Source organism: Vigna unguiculata, chromosome 5 (genome assembly GCF_037176805.1).
Source record: "Vigna unguiculata cultivar grain cowpea cultivar isolate G323 ecotype 2 chromosome 5, ASM3717680v1, whole genome shotgun sequence".
Lineage (NCBI taxonomy): Eukaryota > Viridiplantae > Streptophyta > Magnoliopsida > Fabales > Fabaceae > Vigna > Vigna unguiculata.
The window spans coordinates 48719297-48737211 of NC_140796.1; the positions used below are offsets into that span (position 1 = coordinate 48719297).

At 33.0% G+C, this 17915-nt stretch overlaps 3 protein-coding genes across 10 annotated transcripts; 2 read left to right on the forward strand and 1 right to left on the reverse strand.

The window, feature by feature from the left end:
* Window positions 1–282: 282 nt before the first annotated feature.
* On the reverse strand, window positions 283–4675 carry LOC114183007 (zinc finger protein CONSTANS-LIKE 12). Of its 6 annotated transcripts, none has more exons than XM_028069832.2 (8): window positions 4476–4675; window positions 3384–3966; window positions 2617–2838; window positions 2132–2510; window positions 1606–1791; window positions 1458–1523; window positions 1300–1377; window positions 283–1011 (listed from the first exon to the last, which is right to left on the reverse strand). In XM_028069832.2, exons 2-5 carry the CDS (start codon window positions 3960–3962, stop codon window positions 1775–1777), a joined length of 1197 nt encoding a protein of 398 aa, XP_027925633.1. In that variant the 5' UTR covers window positions 3963–3966; window positions 4476–4675; the 3' UTR covers window positions 283–1011; window positions 1300–1377; window positions 1458–1523; window positions 1606–1774. The 6 variants fall into 6 exon arrangements, with proteins under 6 accessions (XP_027925633.1, XP_027925632.1, XP_027925635.1 ...); XM_028069831.2 differs by having other exon boundaries at window positions 2164–2510; window positions 4476–4666; XM_028069834.2 differs by lacking the exons at window positions 1300–1377; window positions 1458–1523 and having other exon boundaries at window positions 1627–1791.
* A 1497-nt stretch (window positions 4676–6172) lies between these two features.
* Window positions 6173–13683, forward strand: LOC114185408 (uncharacterized). Of its 3 annotated transcripts, none has more exons than XM_028073120.2 (14): window positions 6173–6376; window positions 6652–6797; window positions 6907–7040; window positions 7421–7459; window positions 7544–7636; window positions 7756–7872; window positions 8556–8651; window positions 9626–9739; window positions 10394–10447; window positions 10725–10772; window positions 11159–11309; window positions 12277–12442; window positions 12665–12734; window positions 13212–13683. In XM_028073120.2, the coding sequence occupies exons 2-14, from the start codon at window positions 6719–6721 to the stop codon at window positions 13467–13469; spliced, it is 1419 nt and encodes a 472-aa protein (XP_027928921.1). In that variant the 5' UTR covers window positions 6173–6376; window positions 6652–6718; the 3' UTR covers window positions 13470–13683. The 3 variants fall into 3 exon arrangements, with proteins under 3 accessions (XP_027928921.1, XP_027928923.1, XP_085529922.1); XM_028073122.2 differs by having other exon boundaries at window positions 6174–6312; XM_085673796.1 differs by lacking the exon at window positions 6173–6376 and adding an exon at window positions 6504–6522.
* A 521-nt stretch (window positions 13684–14204) lies between these two features.
* Window positions 14205–15529, forward strand: CYCP2;1 (cyclin p2;1). Its single transcript, XM_028073123.2, has 2 exons — window positions 14205–14821; window positions 15002–15529. Exons 1-2 carry the CDS (start codon window positions 14397–14399, stop codon window positions 15276–15278), a joined length of 702 nt encoding a protein of 233 aa, XP_027928924.1. The 5' UTR covers window positions 14205–14396; the 3' UTR covers window positions 15279–15529.
* The last annotated feature ends 2386 nt before the right edge of the window (window positions 15530–17915 follow it).

Sequence of the window (17915 nt, forward strand, 5' to 3'; positions counted from 1 at the left end):
ACAGTCATTATATCCCCTATTTTCCATGCTCCATCTACTATTTAAACTGTTTTTTTTTTTATAATTTTTCTAAAATTCAATCAATATGAATTAGTCTTTTTTTTAATTATTCCCTTATTTATCTTACCTAATTTATAATCACGTATATGCATTCATTAAAAGTGTAACCCAGGAATGAAATTATCTTACCTAATTTATTATCACGTATATGCATTCATTAAAAGTGTAACCCAGGAATGAAAGTAGTAAAATGGAAAACTTACTGGACCAAAATAAATAAACTGCATAAAAAAATGGAAAATCCATTAACTACTTTATTAGGATGAGAAAATTTATTGCATTTCAGTACTTCTGCACCATAACCTGGAAAGACAGATAGAAAGAACAGAAAATAATGGAGTAGCTGAAACAAACTTCCATTGAAGTGAGGAAGTTTGTACTTTGTACAATTATTAAAGAAACAAGTTTCATCCTTAGAAAACAGAGTCATAGAAGCAATGAAATAGTTGAGGCAAAGTGAAACTGGCTTCCAGCGAGTCAAGAACAATGGCATCTCAATCCACAGGTGATCGTGCTCCCCAATCTGATGAAAATGGGAGAAACGAAGAGGTTCCAAATCATGGTGCTGTTATTCTTGAACAATTTTTCTTGATAGGTGTTGTTCTTGAACCATTTTTTTTATAGGTGTTGTTCTTGAACCATGTTTTTTGTTCTTGAACCATTATTTTTGATAGTTGTTCTTCTTGAACCATATTTTTTGTTCTTGAACCATTTTTTTGATAGGTGTTGTTCTTGAACAATGGCTTAGGATGACAGAATATTGTCGTGTGAAGGATCTCTTTGAGGAAGGACCAAACTGAAAGCAGACAATGTGCGGTTGGCTATAGTTGCTTGCCAAACACCAGTTTCCGTTTTATTGTAGACGGTGTTTATACATTACACATAGTCTCACCTTTCAAATTCAGGTGTGGATAACTATATACATCTCACAGCAAGGAAGAAAATGCAGGCCTGCAAATATTTGAATGATCAAATCCAAAGATCAATAAAGAAGGCAAAAAATTATTTAATTCTAACTAATGCAGTAAAAGGTCTAATCTTATCTGTCAGAAAGCCAAAGCAACGGGAAATATATTCGGAACTATATAGGCATATAGCAAGACTTTGGAACCCATAATAACTTTCTATAAGCACTTCGATATTAATCTTAAGTAGAGAAGAGAGTATTCAGTTCTATCCTTTTACAACTTAAAGAAAAAAAGATTGTTAGATGTATAAAGTGGTGTTTATCTTACGTACCCTGTGTGTTTATCTGAATTCATAGTGACCGTGATGCTGTTTTTGTAATCTGTTCAAACGTTGGGCTCTTCTTTGTTCCTATGTATAATTAAATGCAATGTCAATCCCTTCCTGTGCAATTCCCAATTACATATCTTTCTTATCTTCTAAATACTAACCTGTTAAAATCTCTAATAGATCTGTACCAATCACCCAAGCAGTCAAGTTTTGAATAAATTATCTATCTGCGTTAAAATTCTCCCACTTTCAGGTTATAAACAAAACATCCCTTGAAAACAATGCTTGAAAACAATGCAATGTACTTACAGCGTTCAATGACAGACTAACCAGTCAGAAAAAGCATATCTTTCATGCAGATAATATTCTTAGACCTCCCTTGTCACAAGAGGGTCATAATCATATGCTTCGCCTGCTTTAACAAATCTACCTTTCACACGTTTTCTTGTATCAGCCCTTGCTTTGCGAGATGCATATCTTATTTGCTTACCAAACCTGCAGATAAGAAATCAGCAAAGTCTGTTGAGAAACACTATCTAAAATGGTAACTCAAGGGTGAAATGTATGAGGTATGAACATCTGATAACATCATCTTTCAAATAGTAGACCATAATGAAGCATGGGGACATATTCCGGCAGAGTTACAACTACAACACATAATTCCCGGCAGAGTTACAACTACAATACGTAATATAGGATATGATATGTTCTCACAAATTCAAATGGTTATATATAGAATAGCACTTGAGTGACTTGAACAAGGAACAGTTGAATGAGCATATTTATCATGAAAGTAAAACAAATGAAAAATAAAAAAGTCTTCATTTCATTTTACCATAAAATATGTAGAGAATTAAGGGTGCATACGTTCGAGTTTTCTTTTTCTCATTGTATCTCATTTTAGCCTTATCCCTTGCTTGTGGGCATGTACCCTCCAAATTTGATTCCCAGGGGATTTCACCCGGCAAAAACATTGCCGATATCCCGCAGTCTTGATATTCAGTAGAACTATTTTCACCCACAATGTTGCCTAATTGAAGAGGTATGCTTGAATGAACTTGACCCTGAGGAAATCCCAGACTGATGTTGCCAGTGCTGCTAGGATTCATAAGTGCACAGTTTGTGTTACTGTTCATAACCGGCAACATACTAACTGATCCACCAGTCCTAGATGACTGAAAAGCCACACAATCTTGTTGAATTGATGATGATGCCTTAAACAATCACGCGTTTGACAATTAGTTCTGTACACTACTACCAAACCTTATACCATAAGGAAATTTAGAGAGGAGAATCAGAAAATGAGTTTTGAGGAATAACCTCTAAGGCACTCTCAATAAGTGAGCTGGATTCGGTGACTGATAGTTTTTTATCCATCAACAGACAGTCCATTCCTCCATCTTCAAGAGGGTATCTTGTGGCAGCTTGTGAACAGCCAAATATTTCATCAGCACTTTCAAAATTTATTGGACCGCTGTCCACATTGAGACCTTCAGAGAGTACATTCCCATCACCAGTTCCTCGATCAGTACACTCCTGCGGCTAATTTGAGTTAAGAAGTAACATTAAAAAAAACTTCTATCAGCTTTGGTTAAGAAGGAAAATAGAGAATTGCTAGGAACATGAAAAGAGCTTACTAATTCTCATATTGCATGTTCTAACCACTTTTGTCAATATTATAGTTCTTCTTTCCCTGTGAAATATTACATTTCAAAATATTTGTTGTTTTAGTGAAGTGTCACTTTAAGAAACTAAGAACACATAACTTTCCCCCTTATAACTTTGTCTTTATTTCTATATATCTTTCGTTGTTCACTAAATGGAATGCAAGAAATTACCCTGAGTGATAATATTTTGAATACTTTAACAGTGGATAATTTAGTCAAGTACAATTATATTTCTTATAAGAGTTTTCTTAATCCTTTGTTGTGCAATGGCAGGATTTATTTGACATATACTTTTAAATAGAGGGAGAAAAGAAACGCACTGATAATGTACTAAACAATGGTGTGTTATCTTTACACGTTAAAAACAATGCATATATATTGCTTACAATGAACCAAACACAAAATCAGAAGAAGACATACCTTTGGCTGGTTTGAGTCCTGAGCCAGGAAAAATCCGTCTTCTTTGCCGTACGGTGTGTAATTTGGATTTGAAGGAATGATGTGAGATTGCCCCATCCAAGGTTCATATCTGACACAAGATTCAATTTCATCCAACTTCTCACTCACCAAACCAAAGGAACCACCATTGTGATCAGGTTGCTCCAGGCTAGTGCAGCTCTCACTTTTTGGCAAAGTGCTAACAGATTCCCAACCACCTTGTGAAGAACTAACTTCAAAAACAAAGGACCACATCCTAGAAAACTCAGTCAAAGAAGGACAACCAGAGTAACAATTCAGTGTGAGACGCCTATGTCCCACTGCAGAACAATCATTCGGGTTCCAGTCACAAACTTGACACGAGGACAACTTATGATCCATGCATCTTATCATTGCTGGCTGGGAATTGCACTTATCACAAAGGAGAGAACGCGAATGCCTGCGAGACAGAGAATTTGCAGAGTGCACACAACCATCGCAATGCAAGCAGAGACGAGCAGAATCTGACTTGCAGTATACCACAGCTCTCACAGCCCAACAAAACTCACACATAGGTTCCATGCCCCTACAAGTATGCTAAACTCAATTTATTCTAAGATACATTTCCTAACCCTTAGCCATCTCCAATCAAACAAAAAGTTACAAAATGAATCTTTTGAAATTAAATGCAAACAAAAAATAAAAAACATGTAGAACAAGGTTCTCGAACTAAATAGCTTTTGAGATGGATTTGTATAATCTTTGTTCTTCTCTTACCAGAATCATTTTATTCTTCCTTTTTTTTATAATAATTTCTTTAATTATTTATTTTTCAATTCAAAATTAGAGCTCAAACTCAAGAACTTTGCTTCTGAATCCCTATAAAAATGGACACCAATAGCGAGACTTTCTTACAAAGAAAAGATTGGCTATTTCAAATATATGATTAGTTCATGCAGAACTAGTTCAACTGTAATATCAAATTTGAAATTCATTACTCGAAACCTCAAAAACAAATAAAAGTTATCCATCATCCATCATAACTATTTATTATGTCATGCGCAGAATAAAATAGAAAATGAGTTTTACTCTTACCTAACCAAAATTTCTGTAGCTCCCCTCCAGACGCAGCTGGTACAAAATATTATCCAAGATCTGGAAGCCCAGAAGCCATGAATGTGAATGAGAGAAACAAAGGATGGGGTAGTATCTGATATTTTCGGAGAAACAATGTATGCGTTCAGATACTAGCAACTACCAAGGTCACTAGTAACACTATCTCAATCATCACTTTATTTATTAGGTTTGCTTTGTTAGGAGTAGTGACACATGCCAGTAGCGAAAGTCTGAAAATAGATCTTTTGCTGATGTGGACAGGTTTGTGGAAGAAACTTTCAGCCATTGATCTGACTGTAAAAAATTCAGCAGATTTACCCGGACAGTTCATCATCCGTGAATAAATGCAAATAAAATATCACAACTATTATAAGGATGTATTGAGAAATATTTGTGGAAATAATGAAGAAAAGGATTTTGATTTGGTTTTGGTTTTGTGAATTTGATGCAGAAAACGAGCCAAATAGATTATGATTTTTAATCTTTTATTTCCTGGGTAGGTCCACTTCTTCCAAGTGTCATTACCGGGTTATTCTTATTTTTTTACCGCGGTCTTCGTTTTCCAAGTTCGTAATCAGTATTGATTTTATTATGCTTTTAAAAGTTAAAATATAAGTAGGATAAAATTTGAACGGTATGAACAAGTGCCCCCATAATCAATTTAATAGCAATTTTAGTTTTTAAAATATTGATTACTATGGAAACTAACTTTTTTTTATTTAATAATTCGTTAATCCTAATTAATAAACCCAACGAAAAACACCATAAAAGCAGCAGAAACATGAGGAGAGTGAAGGGGGTTTTAGGTGAACTAGTCCACGTCACTTAATGGATCGTGCCTCAGCTGAGAAAATACTGGGACCTAATTATTATTGAGTTTGGTTTAGAACTATATATTGTAGACTTAATTTAAAAAAAATAAAAATAAAAAGAAAGCTAACATCGAATTAATATTATTATTTTTCTGTAATCTTTTTTATTCGAAGAGATAAAATGTTTAAACCAAAGAGCTCAGTTGTTGACTGCTGATAATCAACGTTTCACTGTCAGTGTTGCTTGTAGTGACTTCAAAAAGAATTAAAATAGGCTATTTTTTTTTCATTACTTCGTATTTAGTTACATAATTTTATACATACGTATAGGTGTACGTGTTTTTTAATAATATTTTACACAAAAAGCATTCAAATGTGTGTTTTTAATTGGACATCTAAAATTCACATTCAGAAAAACGAGTATCCATCGTATCTTTCAGGCAAAATCTTTTTATTACACTATTTTACTTTCTATATACTCAATAAAATGTAGATAATAGTAAATTTCAATTGCATATAATATTAATATATCAATATTAAAATTTATTTAAAAACTAATTAAGAAATTTAATAATTATTTTTTATCCGTTTTTAGTACAAAAGTTTATACTATCAACTAATTAAAATAATTATAGATATATGTTAAAGTAACTGTTGTTAGAGTGATATAAAATAATTTACACGCCTATTATGTTTGAATTAAATTCCAAGATTAAATAATTAATTGAAGAAAATATATAAAGAATGAAAATGGAATACCTTTTTAAATTATATATAATAAAAATTAAACATTTAAAAATATAATAACACAAAATTTCATAAAAATTATTCTGCGTTAAGGATTGATTACGACCAACGTAAAATTCTACAGGTTATTACCAAACTTCAAAATACTGCAACACCGGTCTTCTTCCGTGACGGTTCAAATATACGCGTTTGGTTCGTCCTTCGCAATCTAAACCCTTTTTCCGTCATGTGAGATAGCGAGCGACACAACCACGCAAGTAATCACACAAACACATCAATTCATCCTCCAATTAACGCCTCCTTTCGATTCGATTTGATTCGGTTCGGTTTTCCACTTCTTTGGATCGACATTTTCATGCTCAATTCATTATTCGATTAGCTGAAAACTTGTTTACATTTCCGATTTCTGAAATTTTACAATGTAGCTAGTGCAGGAATCGTGTTAGATGAGCTTATGTAAATTTAGAGTATGCTTTGTGTCGCTTGCTGTGTTGTTGATTTCTTTAATTAGTTCAGTTAGGATTTGGTAAAGTGCATAAATGAAGTAGTTACTTAGTTTATTAATTAATTAATTTTCAAATTTCGCATGTTGACAGATTATTAGGGGAATTGGGGAGGTGGTGCAAATACAAGAGCGTAGTTGTTTGTGTTTTCATTTCATCTATGTTTGGAGGTGCTGCCGTTCCTGCTAATAGTACACACTTACGCAAGTCTGGGAGTAGACCAGTTGTTTATGATCTCGGTAACTTTAATTATAAGTCCCTTAACAGCAGCTGTTGTTATTTTTAAGTGTTTTCCTTGTATTGGTTTGTGATGAAGACCATATAACTTCTAGCTTGTGCTGTTCTCAGATGAACACGAAGTGGAGAATGGCGTCGACGAAGGTTTATTGCATCCCGTGGAGGCAGCCGATTCAAGGGGTAGCCTGACAGCTGTGGGTGCTGCTACAATGATGCCATCACCAGCCTTGTTGTGGAGATTCAAGGTTCTTACATTGCTTTGCATTTTAGAAAGTGTTCGGAACTTTGTTTTTTAATTAAAAATTTAGAATGTATTTAATGCTGTCCTTTTAATGAATGCAAAATTTGTTTGGACTTAATGATGGAATGTAATGTTTCTTTAATTATGTTTGATTCTTTCTGGGAGAAAAAATGTGGTAAATGACATAATTTATTTGAGTACATACAGAATGACATAATGAGCTGCAATGTGACTTCTTACATTTATTTGGTTTTTATTTTTCCTTTTACTTTCTTTCTTGACCTAGCCGTGTGTCCTCCTACTGTTTTACTTCTTTACATTTTGTTTTTCTTTTATTTTTCCTTCTACTTTCTTTCTTCAATAATGCAATTGAGATGACTGTAGGTGCTATTGTTCCTCATTTGGGCCTTCATCTGTTGCAAGGTCAGTGGTATTTGTCTCTGCTATGTTTCTACTGAACTTCTGTTGTGGTTTCCACAATCTTATTTGCCACGTTGGAAATTGCAGATTGGATGGGATTCTGTAATGATAATGAGTGCAGACAAGCGGGAATTGTTCCTTTATGAAGCTTTTTTGTATTTTAACCCTCTTCTTCTAGCGGTTAGTCCCCCTCCTCCCCCTACACACAGTCTAGGTCTGCCACTCTGTGGATGCATGGATTCACCTCTTTGCATAGACATTTGTTGTATGATGTGTCTTATCTCTTTGTTATATTTCAGGCTTTGATGGTTTGGCTGTGGGGAATCAACTTATGGTTTTTTGCTCAAGGCGGAGTCAATTATGCAAAAATATTTGATCTTGATCAAAATCATCTGACCCATAGAGAAATATGGAAGGTATCAACTCACCACTTTGACCTATGTCTTGTTTGGCACATAAAATCAGCGTTTTTCCAGATTCAAGGAGAATAGAATTGGAAATGTCATGACTTGTTGGGAACAATAGTAGAGCAACTATCTCTATTCCAATATTTGGTTTGCTCAAGAATGTACTTGTATGCCATTCTTGTTCATTCTGTTTTCATGTTTAGTACTTTAAATAAGCATTGAGCGGAATCGTTAGCATAATTTTTAAGTTTATAACCAGCAAAATTATATAAGGAAAGGAAAGAAGAAATGAACACTTCCAGTTTGCAAAGAATGACAATTTTGAAGGGTGGGAATGGGGTTTCCTGTGGGATAAAGGTGCGTATTTTAATCATTGTTTCATATTTTTGCCAAACTAAGGAGCAGTAATTTCTGTGGAATAATATAGGAACGGAATGATCAATATGTGTGCTAATTATGCTTTAAATAATTTTGTTTTTACTATTCTATAGTCTTTATGTTAGTCTGGTTGGTTTTGCCTTCAATTATTGTTATTATATTTCTAAATTGGGACATCTCCGTGGCTTTGTTGTCATCCATTTCTCTAATATTTCATTTTTCTCTTTTTAAACCAACTCGTTGTTTCCTTATTGTCAATAATTACTCTTGAATGATTGTCTGAAGTCTTTTTCTTTTCCTATTTGATTTTGCAGTGTGCTACATGGATGACAATTATTGTTCCAACCAGTATGACAGCATACATTTATCTTTATTCTCATGGAGAAGTCTCATATGCTGCATCACAACCAGTGTAATAGATGCATCCACTCATTAGTTATTATTCTTGTTTGCTTGGATATCATGTTTTTGGAATTTAGTTCATGTTAGGTAACGCTTAAGTTTGGGGAAATAATTTTTCAAAAGCTTCCTCATAAATCTTGCAAAATAAGCAGACATAGGCAATTATTTCTTTAAGATAAGCTGAACCAAACACACTTTATATTGGTAATTCGTTTCTTGAAAGTGTTTTATTTTGCTTGCAGTTTTTTTATGCCTTTGATTAAACAAAAAGTTTATGATGAACCAATCTAATGAAAGCTGCACATTGCCTGCAAAATATCTTTAGCAAATGGGTACTGATCATGTTACTGGGAGGCACTTTCAATCATTTATTAGTAAGGTAATATTGTTGGACTGGATGGGGAACCTAGTTTAGTGAAGAGAGTGAGAAACAAAAGGTTATTATGTAGCAATGGTGTTGTGTGACCTATGTACCCAATGGGATAAAGCTTTACTGTTGTTGTATTCATTAGGTTTGGATATAAAAAGTTCTACGTCAACTGGGATAGTGTTTATTGTTAATCATGGTATTAATAGCTCTACTATATCTGTTTCTTTTTCTTGTGGTGGGGACAAGGAAGGGAAAAATATTGTGTAATTTTTTTAGCATCATATCGGATGTTTTTATTTAAATAACTTCATAATGGTTACTTAGCATATTTCTTTGTTTAAATTCAGTATTGGCTGGTTGGTAATTTGTGCTCTTTTGAATCATCCAAACTGCTCGTACACTCAATTTCAATCATATTTTAATCAAAAGCATACTCTGTATTCAGTAACTCAGTAAGCTCAGGTCCATCATCATATAGAAAATAACTTATAAACATTTTTTTATTTGTTGCAATATAAAAGATTGATGGACATTTAATTCCACTTTGTGCTTCCTTTCTTCTTTTTTATCTTGTTGGATTTTATTTTTTAAATTTTCTTGTGTATTCTGCAGGTGCTCTTATATGCTGCCGCTATATTGGTTTTGATATTCCCCTTTGATATCTTTTACTTTTCATCTAGATATTTCTTCTTAAGGACACTTGGGAGAATAATTTTCCCATTACAGGCAAGTTCACTCTTATTTGTATTGCGTAAGTTCTTACGGTATTACTCTCCAAATAGTAGAAATTTCTAGCATGTAGCTTATATGTATGATATGCATGAGTGGGCAGGATATATAAACCTTCAACATAGATTGCTAGACTCATTATATTCACTTGCTTCTCTGCATTCAGTTTTCATGAAAGTTACACAAGTACTCATACAACTCCCCATATCATTTTGGATGGCCATAAAAAACATGCTATTACTGTTAGAGCCTTAGATTAGATACTCACATGCTGTTCCAAGAGTAACGAAGTGACTAGAAAAGCTAGCAATCATTAGTAATGAGTAATTTAAAACACAATTGATAACCTTCTTATCACAGCCTTTGTCTCGATAGGTGGTGCATCCATCAACATATTTAAAACCCTCAAAGAGGCTTCATGATGAACTTTCCTTCATGATATGTGATAAATGTTGCATGTTTAACTTTGATGCATAGAAGAAAATTATTCTTGTTCTTTATTTACTGAGATTCGTAAGACTTGATGTTTGAGCCAAAACCTTGCACTTGGCTTTACTTTGTACTGTATGAATTGATGCTTTTAGCATAGTGCTGGAACTTGAAACTATGCTTGAATATGATCTAACTGTTTTCTGTTTTTCATTAAAACAGGCAATATCGTTCGCAGATTTTTTCTTGGCTGATATCTTAACTTCCATGGCAAAGGTGTGCTTCCTTTTCAATATTATATTTCTATTAGAAAAGCCTTTGTCCTCCTCTTCCTTGTAAATCTATATCATTAGGTTTTGAGTCTAGTCTATGTCATTTAGAGATTTGAAGCTTATGCTTTTGCCTGCATTTAGTTATTTCTATTTTTATGGATACAGTGGTTCAACACTGACGCAACCTGAGAGTTTAGAATTGACATAATCTGCTGATCTACATTTTAGTATCTAGTAATGTATAATTATATTATTTTGATTATGGTTGTAATTTTTGGCAGGTGTTTTCTGATTTAGAGCGTTCAGTATGTAGAATGGTCCATCGACAGGTTTGATTCTGATAAATTGCTTCTAATATCTTCTATTATTGGTTTGAGAGTTTATATTTTTCATTTCATTTTAGCAACTTCAATATCCCTTTCTGACTATTTTATGAAGTTCACGGGTATGATGAATTCCTTTTATTTTAGGCTTGGGACATGGAACAAGTTTACTTGATTTCATTGAAAATGTTTTCTACAACTAAATCAGTTTCATTTGATTTTGTAATGTTGAGATTTGGAACTTGGTTACAATTTTTATGGTACTCACTGTTCTCTGTTCCACTGGAGCTTAATTTTAATGAATAGACTTTTTGGACTTATATATTTAGTTTTTGCTTGCTGTGGATGCTTCATTTCTCAACATACGATTGCATTTTTATTTTTTTTTGTAGGTTGCGACAATAGCTTGGTTGGAAGCTGATTCTGTTTGTGGCAGCCACTCTGTTGCAATCCCTTTTGTTCTTGTTTTGCCTTATCTTTTCCGCTTATTCCAATGTCTCCGTCAGTACAAAGATACTGGAGAGAAAACTAGTCTTCTGAATGGTAAGAATTCTTTGTTTTTAGAACTTATTTCAATCATTATCTAAATTTTGCAAGTTTCTGTAATATAGAACTTCATTTTCCTGTTTGGTATTTTATCACAAGCTTATGTTTGTGTCAATTGTCAAAATTGTATCAGACATAATTTAATTACAGTGAATAACATTGATGTTTTTTTATGCTTTGCTTCCATGTGTTTAGGACTCCATTTCCTATTACCAATATTATTTAGCGACTTAAATGCAATGTCAGTATGTCAGCTTTCATGAGCATATTGTTTGAAATCTTCTTATATACTATTTTAGTAATTTCTAATATCTCATTCTGTGTTATTGAAATGTGCTGTTATATATGTTTTAAGCTAATAAAAACTTGCTTGGTGAACTCAGGACATTTTTGTTATATTGAAACTATCTTTAGCACGTGAAATAGTTTTTCCACTGTACTTTAAAGTCGTCAAGCTTGCTTCTTTTGAATCCATTATGATGCATGGATTCTCAAAATTGATTATATGTTGTTACGTGTAACACAATATAAAATGGGACATTTTTGCTGAGTTTTCATGATGAGACTGGATATAGATTTTGTTATGATTTTTGGAAATTGTTCTATTAGGAAACATAAAATATTTATGTCAAGGACTAAACTCTCTATTATGCTTCTCTTAGTGCTGCTGGTAAGATGAAATTTTAAGACTTCTCGTCCTTACATGACCATGTTTTATAATTCAATTTTCATGATTTTATATGATATTATGTGACTGCAAAAAAATTTGAGAAGTCGTGTTCAATTTTTTTTCTGATTTTGTTTATAATCATTATGCTGTTTGTATGTTATCTGCTGCTGATTTTTTATATTTTTGCACTGAAGATTAAATTCTTTAATTATTAATGAACAACTTATCATGTTTTTCAAACAGATGGTTTTATTGTCTTGCACTGATGTTAATTTCTTTTGGTTTTGGTTTCAGCTTTAAAATATTCGACTGCAGTTCCTGTGATTTTTCTCTCTGCCCTTAAGTATCACGTCTTCCCTGATAAGTGGACAAACTTTTATAGGCCTCTCTGGCTTCTGTCAGGTGTTGTGAACTCGTCATACTCCTTCTACTGGGATGTAAATCGAGATTGGGACCTAGGGTATGCCAGTGTTTGTTCTACTATGCACTTTTAATAGTATCTTTTGAGTTAAGCTCCTCATTCTAGAGACGCAGATTATACTGTCAGTAATGTTTTTATATCTTAGCCAAACACCTTTAGAAATAGAAGTATTATTTTTTAGAAGTGAGGCTGGTAGTGTTGTGGATCTGATGAGTGTCGTTTGACTTGCTATGGTCTAATTTTTACTTTCTGTTTTCACAGTGGCTTCACTCGAATATTCAAGTTTAACAAGCCACATCTGTTCTCTCATATGTTACATGGAAGGAGATGGGTAAGTCTTGTATGAGAATAGCTTCAGTTTAGCAGTACTTTTTCCCTTGGAATTTATCGTTATATTGCTTTTTCAAGGTAAACTGTGGGGAGCGGAGTTACACCAAAATGATTTTAAAGAGATCAAAATGTTAAGATTTATGGAACTCGGGGCTTTCAAGAAAAAAATTGTGTATGAAGGCCAAGTATGTATTACAAAGCTCGAAAATACGAAGATAAAAATGATTTTGCAATTATAAAATTTTAAATAGGCCACAGAATCCTCAATTCACAATAAGCCATCCGTTCTTGTAGGAAAAATATATTCAACCACTAATGATAACTCCTCGTATGCGTATAATCTTATTAATGTGATTCTAGCCAGTTTACTGAATTTATGTAATCCCACATGGTGAAAAAGGAAGGTAATAGGGGAGAACTGAAACAAAGACAGATTGCTTTCTCAATGTGCTGAAGTGGTTTACATATATACATACAGGTTTACTTTTGGGTGATTGGAAGCAATTTGATTTTGCGTTGCACGTGGACATATAAGCTGTCTGCCCATCTTCGTCATAACTACCTCACGGTGTTCATAATTGCTGCTTTGGAGATTTTCCGCCGCTTCCAGTGGATATTCTTCCGTGTTGAAAATGAGTGGAACAAGACGAATTCCAAATCACACTCGCATCTCTCAGCCAAAGAAATCCCAAGCGATGAAGAGAACTTACTTCATTCCATTAACTACAGTGTATAGTCTAGATAGAGTATGATGCCTAATACTTTGGCACTATCATACAAGATATATTTCAAATATTTTGACGATAGGGGATCTCCATTCCTTATGATTCCACTGGCTTGGCTACCCCTGGTATTAAATGTCATTCTTTGTTCACCAAAAATGAAAAACAGTTCATTCTTACTGTGCTCCTGCAATATCTTGTTCAATACTACAACGGTTTTATCATGTATAGCAAGACTTCTGGTTAATAGCATCGGTGTTTTTATGGGCCCAGTAGCACCCCCAATATGTCTGGTGTTCATAAAAGGTGATCTCGTTAAACGGCAAAGCAACAACCTTAAATATATAATAGTGTTATTACTGGTCTCTCTGGGTTAAAAGTTGGCTGCATCACGGATCCTTTACCAACTCTACAAGCCAACACTAGCAAAACATGATTTTGCCCATGCCTTTTGGCCAGTAGCTATCATTTAACTATTATTAAGAAAGCTGAATTAACATTATTTAGTCACTGCTTCGACATTTATGCTCCTAAAAGTTCCTTCAGAGGGGCCTAGTATTTTGGGTGTACCAAGATAGACCTCCAGTTTTGTTTACACGCGAAGCAAGCGAGTAAAGTTTCTGTTGCCAGGCTGTATTCTCGTGCATGGCTTGTTTTTATCCTGTGACAGCCCAAGGGTGGGGTGGGGTCCCTCGATAAAGAATATTAGTGGCTCGAGATTTACAAGGTAAAGGACGCTAAACTTTCAATCGCAATCCTAATATTTCGTTTGTGGTAGAGCCACACACGTTAGGTATACAGTCTGAGTGGTTTCCCCTAACTGGATAACGAACAGAGCTGCAACTAACGCCCCCTTTAGTCTTTAACCACTCAAATAGTACAGTAGCAATGGGCATCTACTATATAAGAACCTCTGCCGACACCACCAAGAGATTACCTAAATGTTAACAGCAGGTGAATACAGCAACAACCACGGTCGGCAGCTGCTGCCGGAAACAACCTTATCGGAACTGAACTTGCCCAGAGTTCTCTTTGTCCTGTCTTCCATGTTAGAGAAGCTGGTAGCTCGCAATGAAAAGCTTGTGGATGTCCTGAACCAGCAGCAAAATGGACTGATCTGTGGCTCAGTAAGACTCGGTAACAGCTTGAATACTTTCCATGGCGTAAGAGCACCAAGCATAAGCATACCCAAGTACTTGGAGAGGATATACAAGTACACTAACTGTAGCCCCTCGTGTTTTGTGGTTGGCTATGTGTACATAGACAGGCTCACACATAGACACCCTGATTCCCTTGTCACATCCTTGAATGTGCACAGGCTGCTAGTAACCAGTGTCATGGTCGCTTCCAAGATGCTCGATGATGAGTGAGTCCCTGCACCATTTCTTCCTACTCACACTCACATTTACTTATTATATGATTTCATGCAACGTTTGTGTTTCTTCGTATTCTGGAAAACTACACCTTAGATGATGAAGATGAGTTTTATTGTCTTTATTCCGGTTGTCTATTACTGTGCCTCATTCTTTGCTTTTGTGAGTTGTAGACACTATAACAACGCCGTTTATGCTCGAGTAGGAGGAGTGAGCAATGGTGAATTGAACAAGCTTGAGTTAGAGCTACTCTTTCTGTTGGATTTTAGAGTTGTTGTAAGCTCTGGTGTATTTGAGAGCTACTGCTTTCACTTAGAGAAAGAAATGGCTGTGAATGGCACAGGCATGAAGATTGAAAGGGCATTGACACCAAAGGCCATGGAAGACCTTGAGGCTGAAATATCCGTTGAAGATAAACACAGCCCTTCCCCACCACAAATTGTACACTGACATCATCGCTGGTTGTTTCTGGTCAATTTTGGGCCCCATACCCCTCATCTTCACACCCTCCTGTAATTGGATCATTCTTGGCCCAATTTCGTTTCTTCTATCTCATGTCCATGTCAAAGCTTCTCATACCTTTTGCCTCCTGCAAAAGAAAAAATAACAGTACCAGACTGATGTATCATATCAGTCATACCAACTGTATCAATGGCTTTCACCACAAAAATACAGTTATCTTACTTTTTCTCTCTTTTTCATTTCTAGAGAAAGCTTGTTCTTCTTCAAATAGCAATGTTACCATAAGATTCTTAATTAAAATTTATGAATTCCTTAATGGAAACAATCCTTGTATAGGAGTTACTCACTTCTGAGTCGAGTTAGATTGATTCGAAACAAAACTTTCACACACTAGTAGATCATGTTCATACACAAAAAAGTTAAAATTTATTAAAAAAATACAAATTTTACTGATACTCATTATATATAATTTATATAATTTCAATTTCACAGTTTTTAATAAATGTTAACTAATAAAAAAGTTGTGTTGGAAAGGGTATACTGTTTACATTTTCCTGATCGAAAAATTTGAATGTTCAGTACATTTTGACAGAGTTGAAACCTAATATTGTATGCGATCAAATTAGGAATTTCTTACATGTTGTTCCAATGTTTTCACTATCGGATTTCTTTCGATCAGTTAACAAAGATGCTGAATGGTTGGAAAAGGAGCTTGAAGTTGAATTTAAGTTGAATCAGAATTTCAAATATCAAATTATTTAGGATCAAATATGATTTTAGTTATTGAATTTTATCCCACAATTGGAATTTATTTTTGTCTAAAATATCGATACATTCTTGTCCTTTTAGATTTTAAAAAGTGAATGAATTAGTCATTGTAACTTAATCCTGTTAACTTTTTCTAGTCAATCACGTTTTACGTTATTATTGAAATTGTTTACACTATTTAATATATTTTTGATTCAATATTACTAGAAAATGTATTCGACGTCTAAAAAAGTTAACGTAATTAAGTTAAAAAGATTATATTTATTTATTTTTAAAATTTAGAGATCAAAATATATTAAAGTTTCACATAAGACAAATTATAATTTTGAATTAAAGTACATGGTCTAAAATCATATTTAAACAAGTTAATTTATCACTCGAACGAGAATTAAACTAAAATTATTCGGTCATATACTATAAATTAGAATAGATAATTTGAAGAGTGCAACTATTACTCTATCGATTAGACACATAAAGGCAATTTGAGTGGTTTGAATAAGTAATTAGGTTGAGTTTTCTCTTAAGAAGAAAATTCACACCTGTTTGATTTGATCCGACCCGTTTCAAATTCTTAAAAAAGTGAAAACTAATTTTACGTTTTATTTTATATTATTCATTATAAATTTAAAATATTTGTTTATTTAAAAACTTTTTTTAATGCATCTTTAATTACAATATAATTATATGTATTTAAAAATATTTACTTATTATAAAATTTAAAATTTATTTTATGTAATGTACAAACTAAAATACTATTTACCTTAATAGTATAATAATGTAAAATAATTATTTTATTTATAAATTCACTAAATAAGTCGATAAGTGAAAATTCCATCCCATAGTAGTTTTGCGACTGATAGATAATAGGAAAAAAAAATCTTCTTTCCAAAATAAGATATTTTTTTTTTGTTATATTATAAGTTTTCATGTGTCTCGAATAGAGATGGCAAATAAACCCGTCCCTGTGGGTATTGCCCGAACCCGTTCTCGTTTTGACGGGGAATCCCCGCATTGACTGGGTATGAGTATGGGTATGGGAAATCCCCGACTTTTTCAGTTGGGTATGGGGATGGGTATGGGGATGTACATATACCCGCCATAATACCCGTCCCCGCCATATCTCCATTCTCGTTTAAATTATTAAAATATTCACAATTAATCAAGTAACCCCTATATATATATATACATATATATATATATATATATATATATATATATATATATATGTATATATATATATATATATATATATATATATTTTCTATTTTTTATTTCTTTTAATTATTTCATTTGTCATGAAACTCATTCTCATCTCCAATATATTTTTTATCTTATCATAACCTTTATGTAATTATGTTAAAATGATGTATGTTAATTAAAAAAAAATTATGCCTCACATTTGAATATTTATATTATTTTTTAATATTTTTATTTATTATAAATTTTCCTTTCACATGAGAATGTTTATACTCTCAATTTAGGGTAATATAAAAAAAATTATTTACTTATTATTATTAATTATTGTTTAATTTGAAGAACTCTTTTGTTTCATTAAAATAATTTTCGTTATTTTTCAACCATTAAGTATATATGTTGATATTTGAAAAGTTTTCTTAATTCTCTAAGATATTTTTCGTCTTATTATACCTTAGTTATACATTTGATTTGTTTTTTTTCGATAGTCTCTCAAATTATTTCTAAAACACACATTTGTTAGTTTTTTAATATTTTTATTTATTGTTTTTATTTTCATCATGTAGAATAATATTTTGATATATTCTATCTAATTATTTTTTATTTTATAACTTATTATTAATCATAATATAATTTTTTCACTTTAAATTCTGTTTGAAGTGG

What these genes read in the sequence shown, in the direction of transcription:
- LOC114183007 (XM_028069831.2), bottom strand. Translation starts at nt 3,962, where the DNA reads ATGGAACCTATGTGTGAGTTTTGTTGGGCTGTGAGAGCTGTGGTATAC. An exon ending in TTATTGAGAGTGCCTTAGAG is followed by an intron (nt 2,511 to 2,616) that starts GTTATTCCTCAA and finishes TGATTGTTTAAG; the next exon opens with GCATCATCATCAATTCAACA. An exon ending in GAGAAAAAGAAAACTCGAAC is followed by an intron (nt 1,792 to 2,163) that starts GTATGCACCCTT and finishes TCTTATCTGCAG; the next exon opens with GTTTGGTAAGCAAATAAGAT.
- LOC114185408 (XM_028073120.2), top strand. Translation starts at nt 6,719, where the DNA reads ATGTTTGGAGGTGCTGCCGTTCCTGCTAATAGTACACACTTACGCAAG. An exon ending in CCTTGTTGTGGAGATTCAAG is followed by an intron (nt 7,041 to 7,420) that starts GTTCTTACATTG and finishes AGATGACTGTAG; the next exon opens with GTGCTATTGTTCCTCATTTG. An exon ending in TCTTAACTTCCATGGCAAAG is followed by an intron (nt 10,448 to 10,724) that starts GTGTGCTTCCTT and finishes AATTTTTGGCAG; the next exon opens with GTGTTTTCTGATTTAGAGCG.